Below are 22,418 nucleotides of genomic sequence, written 5' to 3' on the forward strand. Positions count from 1 at the left end.
ACGTTCCCTAATAAAAAAAAATCATACCCACAACTCGAACCCGCAACCTGTGATTTCATATTATCCCTCTGCCGCAACAACCCATGTTGGTAGTAAACATTCTTCTCAATGTTGTCATCTCATCAATCAACATAGATTAATAACTAAACTCATCCTTTGTGCTTATCAATATGTATCTTATATAGCGGTTTAATCATGCTAATATTATAGTGTTACACATTATTGTGCAATATAGAGCCCGTTTGAATAAGCCGAAAAAAGTAGTTTTTATGCACAAACTTATTTTATAAATAGGCAGTTACATATTTGAATAAAAATGTTGAAGTTTAAAAAAAGATATTGAAGTTTGGTAAACAAAAGCTGGTAAACACTTTTTCTGTTAAAAAAATAGAAATATCAACCTTATAAAGGAGTTGATTACTACAATATATCCTTGCACTTCCTTGTGCAATATAGTTACATTATTTTAGCGGACAAGCACGCAAAACAAAAAAATAGAGTAAAAAATTTTGTTCAACCGATCTGAAATTTTTTATTTTGTACATCACACAACTTACATTAGTTGTATGGGGTCTCTTTTTTGTTTCACAATTTTGTGGACCCAGAATTTAGCGGACTCAAAAGTGTAAGATATGGATCCACAAATTTGCGAGACAAAAAAGAGACCTTGCGCGACTAATGTTGCGGCAAACTATAAAACTTTTCGACCGATCTAATTAAGTTGAAGCGCAGTTAGTTTAAGACCAAACCAAGCCCAATTAGCCTTTAGCTTAACTGAGCTAGTGTTTTGATCAATTAGGACCAATTGTCAAGTTCCTAATTCCTACTACTAATTTACTATTATTGAAAATTGAAAAAATGAAATAAAAAATAATAATTTCGAAAAAAAAAAAAAGGAAAAAGAGAAAGTTCGAACCCATTTCCTAGCAACCCGTTTTTACACCGCGTTGGAGTTCACATCACGCAAATAATTTCAAATTCATCCCTCTTAGCCCAATTTTTTGTTTTTCCTGTTTTCTATAAATAGCCCCAATTCCTCAAGCTTTCGAACTCTGTAGAAAATTGAGCACCTCCTTTCTCTCAACGAGTTCAAGCCCCATCTTCTTTTTTCAAATCTCCCAGATTCTTCTCTTTTCCCATTGCTCTGGTATGTCATCTATAAACTTTAGCTACTTAAAAATTCATGCTTTCTTGTTTACTTTTTGGTGGATTTTATTTGGTGCCTTTACTAGCATTCTAGGGTTTTAATCTGGTGCTTCAATTTATGTTGAAAACCTTGTGATTTAAAGTCTGAAGAGTTTGATTTAACGTAAATCGGATAATACTGAGGTGCGGCTGGATCTTTTTCTGTAAAATTTGGATTTTTGGTGAATTTTATTTGATGCCCTTACTAGCATTCCAGGGTTTTATTGTGTTGCTTCAATTTATGTTGAAAATCTTGTTTTTTTTATTTTTTTTATTTAGAGTCTGATAATCGAATAATACTGAGCTGGGTCTGGATCTTATTTTCTGCAAAATTTGGATCCTGTTATATGAGTTATTGAAGTGACTTTTGGGTTTTTCAAGAGAACAGGCTTTAAATTATGCACACAAAAAAAGAAGAAGGGAAAAAACACTTTTTTTGTGTTTGTTTTGGGTTGGAAAGAAAGTGGTTCGGGAAATGGGGTTTGTGTTTAAAATTGCTTGGTCTTTGTTCGGCCTAGTTGATGCCCTTTAAAAAATTGAATCTCTAGGGTTCTAAATTTTCGCATTCAGCCTATTACTCTTTCATTATTGAGTTTCTGTTTTTGTTATAAAAAATTCAACCTGAGAGCTGATTATTTTCTAGAGATTGTCTGGGTTGATATGTATTCTCTCTTGAATCTAGAAAGCCGGTGTTCAGTTTTAATTTAGAGATGACAATTGGCTAGCTGTGAAAATTGTATAACCTCTTTTTTTGGGGTTGAATGCAGATTCTTTGGGAAGTTGGTTGGAGGGGTAATTTGAGCTCGAGAATTGGATTTGGTCATCAATTTCATTGTATAAGGTAAGAAACCTGTTCCAGTTTGTAATTCTTTTCCTTTTTCAGTTTTGTGTTATTTCATCCATCAATTCTAGCTTCATTTGAACAGCTTGGAGAGGTTAGTTTAGTAAAATGGAATATTTGTCCAGTTGATAAAGGAAAAAATCTAAAAGTATTTGGAACCTGTTTATGATCAAAAGTATACTATGAGATCTTTGTTATTTTGGTCTAGATTTATGGTCCAATGCAGTGTATTTTGATCTTGTTTTGAAAGAGATCCAAAGCAGTGCCTATTTGTTTCATTTAAGGTCTGTGTGTTTTTCATTCAGTTAATCCACCATAGGTATTTGTTATGCTTGTTTCTCAAGTTTAACATCGGATTGACACGCTCTTATGCAAAGTAGTTTGATAGAGACGCGAATGGGTGTCAGCCAATGACAGTGATTAATATTGAATCATATGTTGTGTTACACTGTTATAGGGCTTCGCTTGGTGGTTGGCAGCTTTCGATGTTTGTAATTGTTTGCCATATCGATGATGCACAATACTGAATCTGGCTTATGCCAGTTTATTCTCAAATAATATGCTAATGAAAGGACATATCTAATTCTAAATATGAGATTTGAGCCTGTGATATATCCAGTCTGATATTGCTGTGACAAATTATTTTTTGCATATCATTAGTGAATGTGGAATTATGGTCTGATACTATATTGCAATTAAATTTTATTTGCAACCTGAAGTCTCTCTCTCTCTCTCTCTCTCTCTCTCTCTCTCTCTCTCTCTCTCTTTGTGCATCATTTTCCTAATTGTCCACATTCCTTATTATTCTCTTGGTAGGTTTTCTTTGGTTAATAGCATCATATATGCATGCTTTCACTATAGGCATTTGCCGTTAAATTGGTTATTTTTGTTAAGTTTGAATTACATTTTACTTCATGTGAAATATGCTCTCGTTCAAAGGTGGTAATAATGGTGGAAGAACTAACATTGTTTCCTTTCTCTTCTTTGAGATGCACTTCTGGTCATCATCATACCAAAATGCAGAATTTTGTTTGTCTTTTACCTCTGAATGGATGCCAAGAAGTTCATGCAATTGGTCGAGGAGAAAAAGAAGAGAGCTCTTGAGAAGAATGAAGCCCGCTTGAAATGGGAGCAAAAACTTGAAGCTGCAGCAAGAGCAATATCTGATGCTGAAGCTAGAGAGAAAGCCAAGGCAGCTAAGCATAAAAGGAAATCGGACTTGGAGTCTGATAGTGCCAGTGACACTGATAGTGGATATGAAGGGAAAAAATCCACCAAAAAGCACCACAAGAAACATAGGAAGCACCATAGCTCTGAGTCTGGTGATTCGGATAGGAAGGAGAAGAAATCCAAGCGAAAGCCTAAGAGAAGATCCTCCGATTCGAGTGATGATAGCAGTGAGGAATATGATGGTGATTCAGAAGAAGAGAGAAGAAGAAAGAAGCGGGGCCACAAGAAGCGCAGGCATCATGATAGACGCGCAGATTATAGTTCCTCAGACTCTTCAGATGATGAAGATGTGAGAAGAAGACGCCATTCAAAGCATCACAAACGCCATCGACGATCACACTCGGATGGTTTAGAGTCTTCAAGTGATGATGATCACGTTGCAGCCAGGAAACGAAGCCACACAAAGCATCATAAACGTCAGGGAAGGTTTGACTCAGATGCTTCTGTCTCTTCTAGTGATGAAGAAAAACTGAACTGCAGTAATCACGGAAAACATAGGAAATGTCATCGCAGGTCCCATAGTCATGATTCAAGGTCCTCAGATTCTGAAGCTTTTAGGCGTGATAGAAGTAGATCCCTAGGTAAATCTTCTGATGAGAATGAGGAACTAGATAAAAAAGAAAAGCACAGGAAGAATCATCATCGACATGGCCATCACCGTCATCACCGTTCCAACCATAAGCATCACCACTCAGATGAAGTGTCCAAGGACAAGCACCAATCCCACGGCGAGGAAGAGAAAAATGATGAGCCAGTGGAACGTGGTTCTGAGGTGCGCACGGAAAGTGATGGCAATGGTGCTCATGATATTCAGAATGCTTAGGATGTTATGACTGCTTGCACTCAATTCATGTTGTTTTCCATTTAACTGCATTCTGTGGAGACTGTAAACTGCCATTGCGAATTATAGTTGTGCTGTAGTTTGTTTCGTATTTCATTAATACTGTTGAATCTTTCTATAGACCAGCACATTTATGATACTAGTGATTCTGCTATTGATTAACAGAGTAACATCGTGTGGCGAAATATTCCCTTTTTTTTATTGGCACTTGCATGTAATTATCAGTTTTGCTGTGATTATATTGGGGTGCTTAGTGTTGTTTTGATCAGTACGCTAACCAAATCACAAATCAATATGATTGGTGGAATATGACATGTGGCTAGTGCCTCTCTTTAGTCAATCATAAGCAATCGAGCAGAAATAAATTATTCTCTTTTTATTTATTTGATATGCAAATTAGCTCTGAGCGGAGTCACTGTTGTGATTGTGTTAAGAGTGATAATCTATCAGGAATAACTCTCATCCAATCGAATCCATTGAATATCAACGACAGTTCTATGAAATTTGTGAATTCTCAAGATTTTATACCATATTGCACCAGAAATGGTAAAAAATATTCTTAGTCAATAATTCAATACAGCAACTTGATGCCTTGTGGCTTGTATATGACAAAAAGAAGGCGATTGGTTACAGGTCCAGAGGCGCTAATTACTAGCCTGCCTACTCAATAAAACAGAAACAAGAAAGGACAGTTGCATTTCAGCTTTCGCCCTCTTCGGTCCTGTTTATCCACCATTGATTGCATTAAAAGATGCTTCACCTCCTTAAAAGGAGCAGTCACTGAGAATTGGACTTTGTATAGGCTGACGAGAAGAGTCGTACATTATGCTGTTCCATGCTGGATTCCTTGTAGCCAGCAGGTGAAATTCAATGAATTGGGGTTTTATAATAGACAATAATACAACACGACGAACCAAAAATTATTTTTGTTTAGAAGTTCTTCAGAATCTTCTCAGTTGAGACTCCATCTGCTACAAGAAGAGCAGTCACCTCCTGCAAGAAGAGTCAAAGGATACAAATTGTAAATCTGGGCCCATGATCCAAAACATATTGATGCTTATGTTCTTGAAAGTGAAAATTTCTTCACACATGTCAGGTAATAGTACATGGCAATCGTAAACCAAGTTTGTTGAACTTTCAACAAGAACAAAGTAGAAAATACTCTTTCCTAAAAAATAAAGCAGTTCACTATAAGTAGGCTAGAAGTTATAACAATTTCCGGCTTATGGATTCTCTCACTCTGATTTTACTAAACAGTGAGTTGCAGAAATTCTACTTGAAAGTTGTCTAATATGTTGTTTGAATATTTTGGTCACAAACTTCATTAACTTTCAGTTAGAGGAACAAGTCGCTAAGTTTTACTCCTACTTTCTCATCAAACGTCTTCAGATATCAAATAACAGTTTTGAGTGTGAATAGGAATATCTATCACTAGGATATATTGATCTAATTCAAACAAAATTTACTTCCGTTCGGGAAGGAGAAGAATAACAAATTTCCCTAGTTTCCTGCTGCATATTTGGAAAAAAGCAAGTTATTCCCTGCATAAGATAAAAGGAGTACAATTCCGTAGACATCGCATCTATCTACCAGATCATGCCAATCCGAAGCTGTATACACACTTAGCGAAATGCACATGCTAATGCCAGTTACCAAGTAGACCTTTCTTAATGGCATCTAAAATCCTACGGGCTTAATCCCATACAAACAGCAAGAGTTCCAAACATACTCACCTTAATAAATGGACAAACAGAAAGAGATCTGCCTGTTGGAACCAGTACCCAATAATTTTTGATTAGGCAGCCCCTGGTTTCTGAGTGCCACCTTAATGGTGATCACCTGGCAGGCATACTCAGTTCGCTCCATTCAGCTCCCACTCAACTGCATCAGGGAACTTTTCAGTCCTTTAGTAGGCACTAAGTAATCATTTAACCCAGAAGTTTCTTTGCTTACATAAAATGCCCAAGTGAATATATTGACAACCGCACCCCAACCCTCAGCCACACTAAAGATAAAAAGGAAACAGATTCAAGCACCTAGTATCAGTACATAACCAAGTCTTGACGAAACAATTGCAGCTGCTCAAGCACCAATTGATCCATCTCATAATAGCAACGTGCAAAAGAGAGTGTAACCAGCACGAAGAAGCACTATAGGTAATTAATACAAACTATATGCTTCCACCTTCCTTGCCACCTTTTCTTGAGCCGAAGGTCTATCGAAAACAGCCTCTCTACCTCTTCATGTAGGGGTAAGGTCTGCGTACACACTACCCTCCCCAGACCCCACCCCACCTGTGAGATTATACTGGGTTTTTTGTTGTTGTTGTTGTTGTTGTATATGCTTCCAAAAGCATTCAAGGGTTAAATAATTCATCAACATGGAGAAGAGGGATAATTGAGTGCTTCAGTCTCATGAGTACAAATCTCCAAAATGGAATTCAAGGAAATATGGTTATACCATTCCAACAGATCTAAGACTAAAATAACCTAAAGTTTTCTAATGACCTTCTGTTGAATTATGGTACTACTAGAATTTTAAACTATTCGAGGTGGGACACTTTTATTTATCAAATAATTTGTTTAATATGCTCCACAAGTACGGTTGAATCCTTTTTTTCTTTTTTGCTGGACAAACATGTTGTAATGCTTTGATGATGGGCGAAGGTGAGACTTAAGACTACGGCCAGTAGGTTCGATATGTACCTTGTTGAATTACAGATACCACACATCAATATAGCCGCATGCACTATAAATTAAGATTTGTAGCACCTATTCAAGAGCTGGGGAATTGACTTCAACAAGCCCTTTCTCGCTCTTTCTAATGTCTCGGGCAAAGGCAGTGCAAGTGAGCCTAATAGAACCCTATTCTCTTTATCACTCAACATAGCTCATGACCTGGCACGAAAAAATATCTTAGATGGGCTGATGCGAATTTTGATCTATCAACAGAAGTTTCATTCCAATCACAGTATCAAAATCCCTTTTTCAATGAAAGTTGTAGTCGTGTCCTTCAATCTTTCTTTCTAGAGTGAGTCAGGCGTAAACTTTCCAAGAGGCAATACTAGTATTTAAGGACATCCTTCAAATGGATTCCCAAGCTACGTGATTCGCAGAGGGCTAATTATAAGTTCCCTAGGTAAAATCTAGTGCTTTCAAAGGGAAAATGGGTTGTTAGAGAGCAAGAAAGAGTTCCTATTTCTTCTCAAAGCCTGGGGATAACTCAATAATCTTACATTGCAAGTATACCAACCGCATGAGTTCATTTGGTCGTACTAGTCTAGACGTAACCTACTATATGAAAGGTTATCCGATAAACCTTACCGTCATGAATTCTGGTGCTATCCGCCAAATCAATTGCTAAACGTGAAAACAACTCTAGCTTAATTGAAGCTAAATCTCTAAAATAGTACACTCACTGGATTGCTTGATAAGAAAAAATGTCATGGAATGTATTTCATGATAACATGATGTAACTCACAGGCTAATACTACACAACCGTCTACCAAAGTTCCACATCAACAATGTTTGACTTCAGTGTTGATCATACCGTTTTTCCCCCTTCTCTAGGCGTCATAGCACCAACTTTCCTAAGATATTAGTCTCATTTCAATTTTCAAACTGACCAAACTCATGTCTAAAACAAAATATATCCAAAGAAGTCTGTCATTAAGTGAGTCCTAAACCACTAAGTTCTACAATCCTATTTCACAGAAATATATCCAAGCAAGCCTCTTGTCTCATGAAAAAAGATTTTCTATTCAAATTTTATTTTAAGACTCACAATTTAGCATTCATTCATATTATAGTTCTTATTCAATCAAAATTCAACTTATTTTTTCCTACTTTAGTTTTTAAGTTATTGACTACTAGTTTCATTAATCGTCCGAGTATGAGGTAAAATACAATGAGAATCACAAAAAATGAGGAACACTAAATTAATGAAGGCAATAGGATACGAGAAAAGCAGTAGCATTTTGCAGAAACTACCAAAAAGCATCTCATGGATTGTGTAAAGCCACAAAGTATTTTTGGGAGTTCACCACTTAACAGTTAAATGAAGGGTAGATCCCCGTGCACTGTTTTCCTTGCAAAAGACAACATTGGCAGTACACCAAAATCCAAATAGGCTTTACAACCAGCCAATGTTATAAGTCAAGAATGCATATCTGGCAAAGCCATCGTAAAATATCAAGTACATCAACCACACAAAATTATCACACTAACTGATGAGAATCACTTCTTTTGCTTGCCTTCTTAATCATCTTCTAATAATATATTCTACAACATAAAATTTTCCCATCCATTGGATGTAAGTTAAAAGACTAATTTCTTTACAGTTGTGGATCCCTAGCTCAGAGTTACTGTTGAGCACAGCTTTGTAGCAATAGTGGTCTACATTAATGCTGGTCAATGTCAAAATTATCAGTTTTCTTAATGCTAATCTACAGTTAACAAAGCAAATATTTGTTTTTGCTCTAGAATTCTTGGGATCAAATCTCAACTCTCTTGATTCTAAGATGAATAGAAACGTGGAGGTCAAGTAGCTGTTAAACAAAAACAAGTGCAAAACAAGAAAGACTATTGGCCTCTCCAAAATGGATAAAGAGCAAGGAAGAGCACAAAATATGATGAACAAATACTTTAAAGTAAACTAACTACAAACCTCAGCCATTTGCTTTTGACCACAGAGTACTGCTCCAGTGGATTGAGGACTAAAAATGTTTTTAGCTCGGGCAAATGAGGCCTGCAAAAGCAGATGGTGAAACAAATTTTATTGTTGAGTAACAGATAAAATCAAAATAAGATTATTAGAAGATACAAATGCAAACATATCATTACGACATTACCTGAACAAAGCCACGTTCGCCTGTCCAAGCATCATCAGGCTGAGACAACACCGGCACAACCTTTACCCCAGAGGATGCCCAGTTCTCAAACCTATCCTATAAAAGTAAAAAGACGAAGAAATCAAACGACAGATACAACAACAACAACAACAACAACCCACTAAAATCCCACTAATGAGTCTGGGGAGGGTAGTGTGTACGTAAAACTTACCCCTACCCCGAAGGGTAGAGAGACTGTTTTCGAAAGACCCTCGGCTCTCAAACGACAGATACACTTTATCAAAATATCAAACAACAGATATAAAGTTTTATCTTGTATTTCTGCCACAAGGAAGACAGAAATTGTCTACATCTTGCGAGCACACAACAAACCTGGTATGCCATTCTCTTCAAATTCCTTGCACCATAATATAGCCGAACATCAGATCTCTTGTCTGCGCTAAATCCTGCCTCAATCAGCGATCGAATTGGGCTGCCATAAAAACAGATTAAGGATAAAGGAGTGAGATGCAGGAGAAAGAAAAACAAAATTAGAAAATAGAACAAAGACAAATATACAAACTAAACATATTTGCCAACATCCACTACACAAATATCGGATGGTAGTCAGGTGTTAAGAGTGAGATACATAACTGCATGATAAAGACTTAGACCATGTTATACTACAAAAAGTAGGCTTGCAGCTGTTGAGCTCATCACCTCTAGTCCACTACCAGATTCAAGATTGCAGCATTCAGTCTAGGCGAACTTCATCTTTATGATAATCATTAGTAACATCAAAAAAGACATCTAACCAGCTTACTGAAATGTAAAAACGAACACCCAAAGCTAATCTAAAGTTTACATGGCATCTCACACCTCTAACCCCAAGCATAGTGAGAAAGCATCTAGCAACTATGGTACAAGTTGAGTTGCATAATAATAGGCTTATCTAGTAGATGATTTGCAGATTCTCTTTTTTCTTTTTCTTCCTTTTTTTTTTTTGATAATGGTAGATTTTTTTACAGGTTCTCCTTCCAAAAACAGGTTCTTGCATAAATGAACTATTGGTAAATCATCCATCTCAATTTAAACTCACTCTGAATGTATAACTTATCCTGAACCAAATCTTTCAAACAATCTCATAGACTGAACAACACAACTAAAACAAGAAATCCTCTTCTACATTGTAGCACAAACAGAACTACAAAATAGCACATTATATAGAAAAATAAGTACAAATATAAAGCTAAAATATTAGGCTTTTATTAGGAATAAGAAAGAGCAAGTAATTATCAAAAAATTCAAAGCATTAGGAGTTTACCTAATTCCGGATCCAGTAGCGAAGATTAAAACCGTTTGATACTTCTCTGGCGGAGATATTTGATCCAAATCAAAGCCTTTCCCCATGACCTGACTCAACTCCACAACATCGCCTTTCTGAAGTCCACAGAGGAGCTCCGCGGTGGATCCAGAGATACTTTTTATGAGGAATTCAAATACGCCTTTGGAGATGGCAAGCGATGGCGGCGATGCGATTGCTAAAAACGACGGCTTCTCGACGTCGGGAATGCGGAGCTGGAGGTACTGACCAGCTTTAGTGTGTGAGGCGGCGAGGTCAGGAGAGTCAGATACGTCGACAGTGACGTGGAAGAGAGATTCGTCGGCGGCGGGTGAAACGGTGACGAGAGGTGCGTTTGTCCAGAGGTTCGTGTCCTGACGAACGGCGGCGGCGGAAATGGAAAGACGGCGGCGAAACTGGTGGCGGAGTTGGTGGTGGAGAGGTCTAAGGAGGGTCATGGATGGAGAGTGGAGTGATTGGATGTGTGAGGGAGCATGGGAACTAAGGTGGGATAGAGTGGGATAATTAGGAAATGGAGAAAGGGAGAGTGAAAGGATTGACATTTTCAATTATATGTTGTGGAGATGTGCTGTGGAGAAAGTTAGCGCCGCCGAGAAGAGTGGGCGGGTAATAGAAATTCAGAATACGCCGGCGTGCGTAGATTTTTAGCCAATAAATTGTTGGTTTCCACGTGTTCTCTTCATGATAAGTTTTTGAGACCCTAGTGTATGTTCCATGCTTCTCCATCATTTCCATTTTAATAATATTTTTGGGAACTATTTCAAAAATTATTCAAACAAGTCCTTAATTTTTATTTTCTGCCTTAGATTCCTCCCGGCATGGGATAATATTAGGTATGTTATTGTTGTTATTGTCTATCTTAGATTAACGCTAAAGTTATCGTTGTGTGATCTACAGGTCATGTGTTTAAATCGTAAAAATAACTACTAAATCTTGTAATATGTCTACATCACACCCTAGGTACGATTTTTTCTAAAGTGCCTGGCACTGCCCTTTCTTCTCTTGATGCAATTCTTACATCCGAAAATTACAAACTCTACTAATTTGAGTTCGTACAGTATAAAAAACATACCCAGACGAGAAGAAATGGCTAAGAATGAGGAAATTCGTTCATCCCACAATCCCACCATACTCCTTATATAACATAGCTCACAATCCGACTAGATATTCTAGGTTCCGGTCCAACTATGTAGTCCTTAGATAACTGACTACCGTCAAGATTAAGAAACTAGAAAAATAAATTAACCTAGAGAGGGACAGCAAGTAGTTATGCTATTTTGCTTCCACGAAATATACATGTGGAACCTCTAGCCGAGAGTAGATTTCCATTTTGGAAAACTAAGCATGTGATCAGAGTTCTACTCCAAATCAATTCGAGTACGCATGTCTACCAGACAATCTTCATTGGCTCTCAAGAATTGTCAACATTACTGCAATTTCAAGACTCTTTTGTTTAAGACCAAAATGCTGACTGATCGACATGAATGTTATGCTACTTTCAAAAGGTATTCACAGAATGAGGATGACGTAAAGAAAACCCTCATAATTTGGGCAACCAACATTCTCAAGATGAATTCAAAGTAAAATATACAAGTTCGCCGCTTTACCCCCTTTATTTTGCGACATAACAGAGCGTCAAGGGTGGGTGTTTGGCAAGTAGGCCTTAGCTCCATGTCTTTCCTATCACAATTCCGGATTGCATATAAAAACAAAAACCAGAAAATCTTGGACCCCTTGGTCCTCCCAAAAAGAATCCAAAGTGTCACAGAAATTTAAATTATTTCTGTAGTTATCGATGAAAGATAATGAAAGAAAGTCACTGGAGTCCATAATCTAAGCTGCAGATTCCTTGGCAATCTTCTCTGCCTTGGCAATGACCTCATCGATTCCACCAACCATATAGAATGACTGTTCTGAAAGGTCATCGTATTTTCCATCCAAGACTCCCTGGAAAAATCAATCACAGAAATAATCAGTATCAGATGCCAGTAAGTTATATCAAACTCGAATATGCACATAACAAGAATTTCTCATCTCGAATAAACTCCACCAAACACTTCAATTAATTTAGAATTTAATTGGAAATAGCTTCACCTCTCAACTTGCTGAAGAGGTAGACAAGGCAATCAGGAGAAATAACATGTAACAAAAGGGTATGTATTGATTCAAAGTAGACAACCCAAGTGTTTTAAGATCCAAGTGACATTCTTTTTTATGAGTTTTAAACAACCATAATAACCAACGACAAGATTTCAAATTTGAGATTCATTACCTGGAAACTGTTAATGCTCTCCTTCAAGTCAACATACTTTCCAGGGGCACCCGTGAAAACTTCAGCAACATGGAAAGGCTGACTAAGGAATCTTTGGATTTTACGTGCACGGGCAACAGTCATCTTATCATCTTCACTAAGCTCATCCATACCCAAAATGGCAATGATATCTTGAAGATTCTTGTAGTTCTGAAGAACTTTCTGTACCCCACGAGCAGTATTGTAGTGGTCCTCTCCCAAAATGTGAGGTGAGAGCATACGAGATGTAGAATCAAGAGGATCGACAGCAGGGTAAATACCAAGCTCAGAAATCTGGAATCCAATATATATGAAGTTAGAAAACTTAAAACAAACTCTGCAACGGGTGAAATATAGAAGTTACAGAGCAAGTGAAGATATGACGTTATACTTGACGGGACAAGACAGTTGTGGCATCCAAGTGAGCAAAGGTAGTTGCAGGGGCAGGATCTGTCAAGTCATCAGCAGGCACATAAATAGCCTGGACTGATGTAATAGAACCTTTCTTGGTTGTGGTGATACGCTCTTGAAGACCTCCAAGATCTGTAGCCAAAGTTGGTTGATAACCGACAGCAGATGGGATACGACCAAGCAAAGCAGACACCTCTGAGTTAGCCTGTTTCAATGCAGAAGCAACAAGTTTAGCAAGGGTGAAGTTTGCATAAATAAGAAAACTTCAGCCATCATAGGCAAGCCAACCTGGGTAAATCTGAAAATGTTGTCAATGAAGAGAAGCACATCCTGCCCCTCAGCATCTCTGAAGTGCTCAGCCACAGTCAAGCCTGTAAGACCAACACGGGCACGAGCACCAGGGGGCTCATTCATTTGACCGTACACAAGAGCGCACTTGCTTTCACTCTGATAAAACCAATAAGACAAAATGTCAACAACAATCTGGAATAACACTGTGGGCTAAAGGGGTATAGCAAATAACTTCTGATTAAATAAGACGCGTACTTGCTTGTCACCAAGCTTAATGACACCACTTTCAATCATTTCCCTGTACAGATCATTGCCCTCACGAGTGCGTTCACCAACACCAGCAAAGACAGAGAAACCACCTGAAGAAAAAAGTCAATCCTCTGGCAGATAAGCTTCACACACTAATTTATATTTGAGCAAACGAAGAAGAAAACTCGGAAGCAGCACTAACCGTGTGCTTTTGCAACGTTGTTAATCAGTTCCATAATAAGCACAGTCTTCCCAACACCAGCACCACCAAAAAGCCCAATCTTTCCTCCCCTTTGGTAAGGGGCAAGAAGATCAACAACCTGGTCAGAAGTCAAGAGGCCAATATATGGTCAGAAAAGGTGATGGAAATAAGAGCACTGACTAAAATTCTAATTAGCATACCTTGATACCAGTAACGAGGATTTGTTGTTCAGTTGCCTGCTCAACAAAGGCAGGAGCTTCACGATGAATTGGCAAAAAGTGATCGGTGTCTGCAGCAATTTTTAGAGAGAAAAATGCAATGTTTAGAACCATTCACGTGGACAATTTAGAGAAGGGATAAACAGCATTTAAAACTTACTAATGTCGCCTCTCTCATCAATAGGCTCTCCAATGACGTTAATAATACGGCCAAGGGTGGCCCTACCGACAGGGACCTGGAATCACAATGGAAGTCATTAATTTCCGCACAAAATACGCGGCAAGTGAATGCCAGATCAATCTATTTATCTGCACTCCCACTGAAAGCAGGATATCAACTGAGATGAAACAACAATTACTATGCCTCAACTCCAAACTCTCCAAACTAGTTGCGGTAGGCTATAAGTTCTCAGTATCAATTCTGCTCCATTTGAACACAGTTTCATTCCATTACTCAACAAGTTTTCTTTTAGGAGAAAACAGAAGAAAGACAACAAAATTTTAGAACTGAACTCATGCGTAAAAGGAAATGACAAGTAAGAAAAGACTATATTCTCCCGCCCAGTGTTGTGAAGAGCGTGAAGCGAGGAAAAGCGACAACCCCCATTTCGCTTAAAGCGAGAAGAGAAGCGCTCGCTTTTTTGAAGTGAAGCGGAAGGGCAGTATACCATTCTGTTAAAAACTGGGCAGCATAAAAACAGTGAAAGAAGAACTGGGCAGCTTTTCAACGAAGAGGAGAAGACTGAGAAAGAAGAACGAAGGGAAAAAAAATTCGCCAGCATTTCACTGCTATTTGGAAGTTGAAACAGTGAAAGAAAAAGAAAAAGACGAAGAAGAAGAAGAAGAAAGAGGAAGAAGAAATCACATATCTGTTGCTGCTGGTCGTATGTTGAAGTTGAAAAGTGTACAAGACTTGGAACCCTAGCGCCTCTTTCTCTCTGTTGCTGCTGGTCGTATGTTTTAATAAAAGAATACCTTTCTTTTTTAATTAAATAGGTTGGCAGGTGTTTAAAACAGAGAAGGTGTTTAAAACAGAGAAGCGCTCGCTTCGGTCGCCTCGCTTCTGCGCTTCTCGCTTTTTAGTGGGAAGCGCACGCTTTTGCCTACCTGAGTCGCTTCATATAGCAGAAGCGGTCATAGGGTCGCCTCGCTTCGCTTCTCGCTTTAGACCGCTTTTCACAACCCTGCTCCCGCCGGAGGAGGAGGAGGAGGAGGAGGAGAAACAAAACAATTTTGAAGAACAGACATGTTAGAAGAACAAAAGAGTTGCACAGCAGGAGTTTCTTTCTCATTCAAGTAGGAGAAAATAAGTGAAATGGTAAATTTTTCACAACATTTTACAAGCAAAATGATCTTTCAGAAACGAAAGGATGTGTAATACAATGGCAAATTCGCTCATCGGTTGAAGCAAAGAACTGTATCTCATCTTGTTGTGAATAAACATGAGTAATTCCACAAACCAGTAGATGCCCATTCAGAATTTCAACATACTCCATTCAATGGAAAATACAGCTCTTACGAGAAAAAGAAATACCTTTGCACGCATTTGAATCCATACTAGGATAACCAGACACATGCACTATATTTGGGAGCAAAGAAGCCCTTTACTATATCATAAGCAAACCTATATACCATACACTCAGCTCTAGTTACACATTTGCAGCTTCAAAAAGCTCCTAGGTTTTTTACTTTTTGGTATATTCTGCCCGAACTTTCAATATAGTTTTATTACTTTATCAAAAATACTTCAAAAGATTCCAATCAGTATGAAAATAATCGCCCTTCGATTAGTCGACCAAACCAGAAATCTATATCAATAAAATATTTCAATCAATTTCAGCATAAATCAGCGAATTAAACCATAGATCTTGTAGAATTATTAAATAAAATCGCTTCCTAGCAACAACACAGAAATATATCACTAACACATTGCCGAATTCCTTAAGAAATGTAAGTTCTAAACCAGTAAAGCAAAGATCAGATCACTCACAGTGATAGGAGAGCCAGTATTGAGGACGCGTTGACCACGAACAAGACCTTCAGTACCATCCATAGCAATAGTCCTAACCATATTCTCACCCAAATGCTGAGCAACCTCAAGCACAAGCCGGATCTGGTTATCCAAAACCTCAAGCGCTGTAAGGATCGGAGGCAAACCTTCGTCGAATCTCACATCTACGACGGCACCAATAACCTGACACACTTTCCCGATCGAACCAGCGCCGGTGAACTCATCGGTGATTTTTCCGGTAGGTTCATTACCGGAAGGTTTAGGAGGAGTCGCCTTCGGCTTCTCAGCAGCAGCTGACGTAGCGTACTTAACGGCACGGTTTAAGAGGAATCCTTTCGGTGAGGCACGTGAAGTAGTTCTGGGAATGGAATTTGCTAATGGAGATCTGGAAATAGCGCCGCCGCGTTGGGCGGTTGATCGGAGGAGAGAGGCTAGAAGCCTCCGAGAAGACATGGTGAGGTTAGGGTTTGGTCTATAGAGAGAGAAAGGTGAGGTGTAGAGAGAGAAAGACAGAGTGCTAGGGTTAGTGAGAATGAGTAGAGAGACGACTTTTTATCTGTAGAGGTGATGGCAGCAGTCAGTGTGTGTGTGAGAGAGAACTGTAAACCTCTTCACTGCTTTTACTTTTTTACTGTGTTGGGAAAAACGAGGAGCATTTGAATTTGCCTATTTTCAGTTTTCTAAACAAATTATTACTTGGAGTTGAAAATGAAAATTCCCAACTTTTGGGCAAATAATTCGGATGGTATAGTATTGTTCACTTGCTTGGTTAATTTATACACAATATTCGTTACAATTTTATTTTTCTCATAGAATATGAGTAAAACATTACCTGCACTCTTCGTTGATATTAAATTGATAATATAATTTTAATGTTTAAAATTAAAGTAAAAATATACAATATCATTTAATCTTTTATACTATGAACTTGTAATGTATCAAACTAAAAGCTCAACGAGAAATAATCTTTACATTATAATTTTTGCAGGATTAATTATTGTATAATCGTTACATTATTATTATGTTCATAAGTTATCACTGAACCAAATGATCCCTTAAAATAATTATTGGCTCATGTACCAGTTATATTGTATAAAGGGAAAGGAGTCAAATATACTCATGTACTTTCGAAAAATATTTAAATATACCTTTCGTTATACTATGATTCCAAATATACCTTTGTCGCAATACTTTGGGTACAAATATACTCATCATTTAAACAGAGGGACACGTGATATCGTCATATTGGTCAATCCTAAATATCTACTAATTAATTAAAAAACTCATTACCCATACCCGAAAAGCAATTTTCTAAGGCTTTTTTGTAAAAATTGGAAAAAACTGGAATTTTTTTACTAAAAACTGAAAAAACGAAAATATTTTTTTTCCAGATTTTACAAAAAAAAGCTGTTTTAAAAAAACTAAAAAATATTTTCTAAAGCAATATTTTTGTAAAAACAGGAAAACAAAAACTGAAAAGTAATTTTCTAAAGTAATATTTTTGTAAAAACTGAAAAAACTGATTTCTTTTTTTTACTAAAAATTGAAAAGATCGAAAATATTTTTTTCCAACTATTAGAAAAAAATTGCTTTAAAAAATTGAAAAATATTCTAAAGCAATTGTTTTTGTAAAAACTGGAGAGAAAAAACTGAAAAGCAATTTTTTAAAATAATATTTTTGTAAAAAATGAAAAAAACAAATATTTTAGTTTTTTTTCAGTTTTTAGTTAAAAAAAAATCAGTTTTTCAAGTTTTTACACGCTTTAGAATATTTTTCAATTTTTTTAAAGCAGTTTTTTTGTAAAACTGGAAAAAAAATATTTTCGTTTTTTTCAGTTTTTAGTAAAATAACATTTCAGTTTTTTTCATTTTCTAAAAAAAAAAATTGCTTTAGAAAATTGCTCTTCGGGTATGGGTAATTGGTCTTTTTAATTAATTAGAAGATATTTAGAATTGACCAATAGAATAATGACACATGTCCCTCCGTTTAAATGAGGGGTGGTATATTTGAACCCAAAGTATAGTGGCAGGGTATATTTGGACTCATAGTATAACGAATGGTATATTTAAATATTTTTCAAAGTACAGGGGTATATTTGGCCATTTTTCCTTGTATGAATAGCAATGTGAAAATTTTGTTTTTACGGGGGGTAATAATGTAAAAAAATTGTATAGTAAATAATAATAATAAATAAATAAATATTATTATACATTGGTGAAATAATTGATAAAATTTTATGTTGAAATAACATACTTTAAAGAAAGTTTTTCTTCTGTTTATGCATTTATACACACACATATATATTTATGCATTTATACACACACATATATATTGTGTGTGTTATTATTTCACATTTCTTTACCACACAAGATAATGTACTTCTTATAGGTCATGATCGATTTAGTGGGCTTTTGGACTATGGCCGTTCAAAACCGATCTGTAATCGTTAATCGAACCGAAAAAATAGCTTTATTGACTTATTGGTATCGGGTTATCGGGGTAACGGTTGGTGAACGGATTGAGATTTTATAATTAACGGCTTAACAGTTTGTGGGCGGATTACTCAATTTTGTTATCGGATAAATCCTTAACCCGTTAAGAATTTTTATATTTATACTTTTACCCTTACGTATATAAAGTAATTTTTGAAACCCTAAAGTACTCTTTCTTGAATTCCCAACTATTGTTTTCCCTTTCTTTTGCAGTCAAAACATGTTATGTTTACAGTATATTAAAAATCATGTACTCAAAATGATGTATGTTAAAAAGTGACGTGCATCTCTTCTTTCTTCTTCCATTGTTGGTATACATATTCCTTGATTGTACGGTTGTCCTAAAGAGTAAGGGATAAAAGGCTCTTCCTTTTATGCCTTTTAATATATTAGTGGTAATTAAAATATGACAACTTACAGAAAAATATTCTTAGTTATGCAACCAAAAGAATTAGGGTACAAAATAATTCTATTTGATTTAGCTGATAAACCGCCCGATAATCGTTAATCTGATACCAATCCGCCTGCTATTTTATTGAATGGCTAGCGGATTACTATATTTATAATCCGATAACCGATAAGTCGAACCATTAAGCCTAATAACCCACCCAATCTGTCTGATAAGCACCCCTAGTTTGAAATTTTGTGGATAATCTGAGTGAAACTTTTGAAAAACAACATTTTAGAATTTTTTCAATTTTTGAAAAATTTCAAAATTCATTTTTCAGGCAAAAATTGGAATTTTTATCATTGATTTAAAAAAAAATAAAAAAATTTAAAAAAAAAGTGAAAAAAAATCGTATATCCAAACGGGCTCTTAGTTTAATGATGGGAGCCAACTAATGCTTGGTATGGTGCGATTATTGTTTTTTAGTATGTGATCAATCAAATGATGCAATAGTTATGAAAAATTATTTGCTTTTATGTAGTCAATAAAAACTCCATAAATTATGAAAATTTATATTTTTTTACACCCAAGAGAATGTTATATTATCTATGGAGTTAATTTCACGTAAAGTCACTCAACTTACGGTATAATTGCGCTAAAATCGTTAAGCTTATTTTTCTAACTAGAAATTCACTCAATTTCTACTTTATTTCATACAATATCATTCTTGTATTATCTTGCCAACTTCACCAAAAAAATACAACCATTTTAAAAGTAAACATTCTTTTAAAGTAAAACAGCTCCAAGATAAGCTCTCGTTTGGCCATAGATTTTGACTTCAACTTTTTTTTAAAAAAAAATAAAAATATTGTTTGTTTATGAAATATGATCATGTTTTGAAAAAAAAATCAAAAAATTTCAAATTCCCCAAAACTAGTTTAGGACAGTTTTTTGGTGACATTTTTTCTTTCACTCACAAAACTTCAACTTCTCTTCAAATAAAATGCAAGTCCAAACACAACTTTAGCTTTCAAAAATTATTTTTCAACAAAACTTCAAAAACTCCTTTTCAAGTTTCAATCAAATATACGTCCAAACGCTAGCTTACCCATTACTAGTGGTGGCAAAATGGTTAAAAGAATATAGGTTAACCACCCATATTATTCACTATAAAATGGGTTGGATAATGAACTTTTTAAAAACGAGTCAAATATGGATTAGAACCATATTATCCATTAAGAAAATGGATAACCAATGGGTTTAACTTTTACATTTGTAAAACTTCAAATTGGGGGTTCCTCGAGTTTGGGAGACTAAAAAATTTCCCAAAAGTGATCATATTGAAGAAGTCATGGATAATATGGTTACTCGTATTATCCGTCGGTTAACCCATTTTTACCCGTATTAAATATGGGTCGGATCAGATGATTTATCTGTTTTCGACTCGAACCATATCTCACCCGACTCGTCCGTTTGTCGCTCCTACCTAATACCCAAAACCCGATTTTGGGTTTGAAGTTTCGGCCCTCGAATATTAGTTTTGCAATGTTTATGATGCAATCAGTGAAGATTGCAATGGAAATTCGTTAATCTAGGAGCTATTGCTCGAAGAAGATGGCAGCTAGATCAGGGTAAAACCAAGAAATTAGCTAGAAGAGAAATTAGAAGAGAGAAGAGTAGAATGATCTTATTTCATGAATGAATTCAATCACAATGTATCAGTGTATTTATATCACCGTCTAACAAACAACTCTACTAATTATAGCCTCTCTACAGTGCTCCTTCCCTCTAACTGTTTTAACTAACTTTCAACTAACTCGGAACCATTATAACTAACTGTTCTAACATCTGTAACTGACGCGATGCTAACTAACATGATACTAGCTGTAATGCTCATTTCTCCAACAATCGTATACTTGTATCAATACTCCCCGCTTAAAAATGATCCTTGTCCTCAATGATGGAATGCTAGGAAACGACGTTGTAATTCTGATAGATATTCCCAAGTTGCTTGTGTGGCATCAATACTTGCCCATCTAATTAAGACTTGGCATACAACTTTGTTACCCTTCTTAACCATTTGCCTCTCTAAAATAGATTCAGGAGTAGGGCAATGTGGACTGGAAAGATGGAAAACTTGAAGGTGGTTAATGGTAGTAGGAACCTCAAGGCACTTCTTAAGTTATGAGACATGAAAGGTAGGGTGAATTAGCACATCAACAGGAAGTAATAGTCTATAGGCAACTGCACCAATCTTCTCAACAATAAGATAGGGCCCAAAATATTTAGCTGCCAACTTATTGAAAGGTCGAGTAGCAACTGACACTTGTATGTAAGGTTGGAGCTTTAGGTAGATCCAATCACCCACACTAAAAGACCTGTCAGTCTTGTGTTTATCAGTAATGTCCTTCATTCTTTGTTGAGCTTGTGTGATATGGAATTTCAGCAACTGAATCACTACCTCTCTGGCTTCTAGGGACCTGTCAACCATCTAAGAAACAGCTTCACCAGGCAGGTAAGGAAGGTGAATGGGAGGTTTCTACCCATACAAAACCTCATAAGGGGTGCATCTGATGGCAGTGTGATAAGAGGTGTTATACCATCATTATGCTAATGACAAGTAGGAAGACCAACCATGTGGCTTATCAGAGTATAAACACCTTAAGTAAGTCTCCAATGTTCTATTCAAAACCTATGTTTGACCATCAGTCTGAGAGTAGTAAGTTGTTGATCTCTGCAATTGGACACCTTGGAGTGTGAAAAGTTCTTGCCAAAAACTACTGAGAAACGCAGGATCTCTACCGCTTGTTAATATAACATGCATGCCATAGAGTTTAAAAATGTTGTCTAAGAATCATTGAGCTACAGATTGAGTAGTATATGGATGGGACAAGGCCATGAAATGACCATACATACTCAACCTGTCTACCACAACCAAGATCACCTCCTTGCCATTGGACTTAGGTAGACTCACAATAAAATCCAAGCAAATATCAGTCCAAACTCCTTCAGGGATTGGTAGAGGCTGCAACAATCCAGGAGATGCAGCATCATCATATTTGTGCCTTTGACATATATCACATTTGCTGATGTATACCCTGGTATCCTGGCTAAGAGTCTTCCAAAAGAACATAGACTGCAATCTCTTAATGGTGGCATCCATACCATAGTGACCTCCTTGAGGAGTGGCATGTCATAGTTCAATGATAGTTGTTATTAATTGTATATCATCACCAACCACAAGCATGTCCTTCCACCTTAGTTGGCTGTTACACTAGGTATATGATTTATAAGGTTGATGTTGTAGCATAGTGATCACCAACTGCAGTGCTGGATCAATGAACCATGCATTTTGAATCTGAAGGACACAAGGAATCATTTGGAGTTAGCAAAGAGAGAGCTAAAAACTCAGCATATGGTTTCCTTAATAGGGCATCGACAACCCTGTTTTCCACTCCCTTTTTATACTCAATAGAGAAATCAAAAGCCATGAGCTTTGAGATACCAACTACCTGAAAATCACTATGAAGTTATGAACTTGCTGTTCCAAGAGATATTTTAGGGCCTTCTGATATGT

The 22,418-nt window shown here is 36.6% G+C and overlaps 4 protein-coding genes and 1 long non-coding RNA gene across 7 annotated transcripts; 1 reads left to right on the forward strand and 4 right to left on the reverse strand.

The window, feature by feature from the left end:
• The first annotated feature begins 1,012 nt into the window (after positions 1–1,012).
• LOC104106614 (uncharacterized) lies at positions 1,013–4,267 on the forward strand. Of its 2 annotated transcripts, none has more exons than XM_009615192.4 (3): positions 1,013–1,147; positions 1,953–2,026; positions 3,016–4,267. In XM_009615192.4, the coding sequence occupies exon 3, from the start codon at positions 3,075–3,077 to the stop codon at positions 4,077–4,079; it is 1,005 nt and encodes a 334-aa protein (XP_009613487.1). In that variant the 5' UTR covers positions 1,013–1,147; positions 1,953–2,026; positions 3,016–3,074; the 3' UTR covers positions 4,080–4,267. The 2 variants fall into 2 exon arrangements, with proteins under 2 accessions (XP_009613487.1, XP_009613488.1); XM_009615193.4 differs by having other exon boundaries at positions 3,050–4,267.
• Positions 2,683–2,885, reverse strand: LOC138900554 (uncharacterized). Its single transcript, XR_011411648.1, has 2 exons — positions 2,799–2,885; positions 2,683–2,752 (listed from the first exon to the last, which is right to left on the reverse strand). It is a non-coding gene; the product is annotated as an uncharacterized lncRNA (long non-coding RNA).
• Positions 4,268–4,600: 333 nt separating the features above from the next.
• On the reverse strand, positions 4,601–10,995 carry LOC104106613 (fruit protein pKIWI502). 2 transcript variants are annotated; one of them, XM_009615191.4, is made up of 5 exons: positions 10,250–10,995; positions 9,319–9,418; positions 8,947–9,042; positions 8,763–8,843; positions 4,601–5,090 (listed from the first exon to the last, which is right to left on the reverse strand). In XM_009615191.4, the coding sequence occupies exons 1-5, from the start codon at positions 10,828–10,830 to the stop codon at positions 5,028–5,030; spliced, it is 921 nt and encodes a 306-aa protein (XP_009613486.1). In that variant the 5' UTR covers positions 10,831–10,995; the 3' UTR covers positions 4,601–5,027. The 2 variants fall into 2 exon arrangements, with proteins under 2 accessions (XP_009613486.1, XP_070043691.1); XM_070187590.1 differs by lacking the exon at positions 4,601–5,090 and adding an exon at positions 5,826–5,978 and having other exon boundaries at positions 10,250–10,979.
• An 816-nt stretch (positions 10,996–11,811) lies between these two features.
• LOC104106612 (ATP synthase subunit beta, mitochondrial-like) lies at positions 11,812–16,535 on the reverse strand. Its single transcript, XM_009615190.4, has 9 exons — positions 15,940–16,535; positions 14,110–14,185; positions 13,932–14,020; positions 13,732–13,849; positions 13,536–13,639; positions 13,278–13,436; positions 12,970–13,194; positions 12,561–12,872; positions 11,812–12,235 (listed from the first exon to the last, which is right to left on the reverse strand). The coding sequence occupies exons 1-9, from the start codon at positions 16,411–16,413 to the stop codon at positions 12,122–12,124; spliced, it is 1,671 nt and encodes a 556-aa protein (XP_009613485.1). The 5' UTR covers positions 16,414–16,535; the 3' UTR covers positions 11,812–12,121.
• Positions 16,536–21,023: 4,488 nt separating this feature from the next.
• LOC138900421 (uncharacterized) lies at positions 21,024–22,004 on the reverse strand. Its single transcript, XM_070187166.1, has 2 exons — positions 21,763–22,004; positions 21,024–21,321 (listed from the first exon to the last, which is right to left on the reverse strand). The coding sequence occupies exons 1-2, from the start codon at positions 22,002–22,004 to the stop codon at positions 21,024–21,026; spliced, it is 540 nt and encodes a 179-aa protein (XP_070043267.1).
• Positions 22,005–22,418: the final 414 nt, after the last annotated feature.

Source organism: Nicotiana tomentosiformis, chromosome 10, assembly GCF_000390325.3.
Source record: "Nicotiana tomentosiformis chromosome 10, ASM39032v3, whole genome shotgun sequence".
Lineage (NCBI taxonomy): Eukaryota > Viridiplantae > Streptophyta > Magnoliopsida > Solanales > Solanaceae > Nicotiana > Nicotiana tomentosiformis.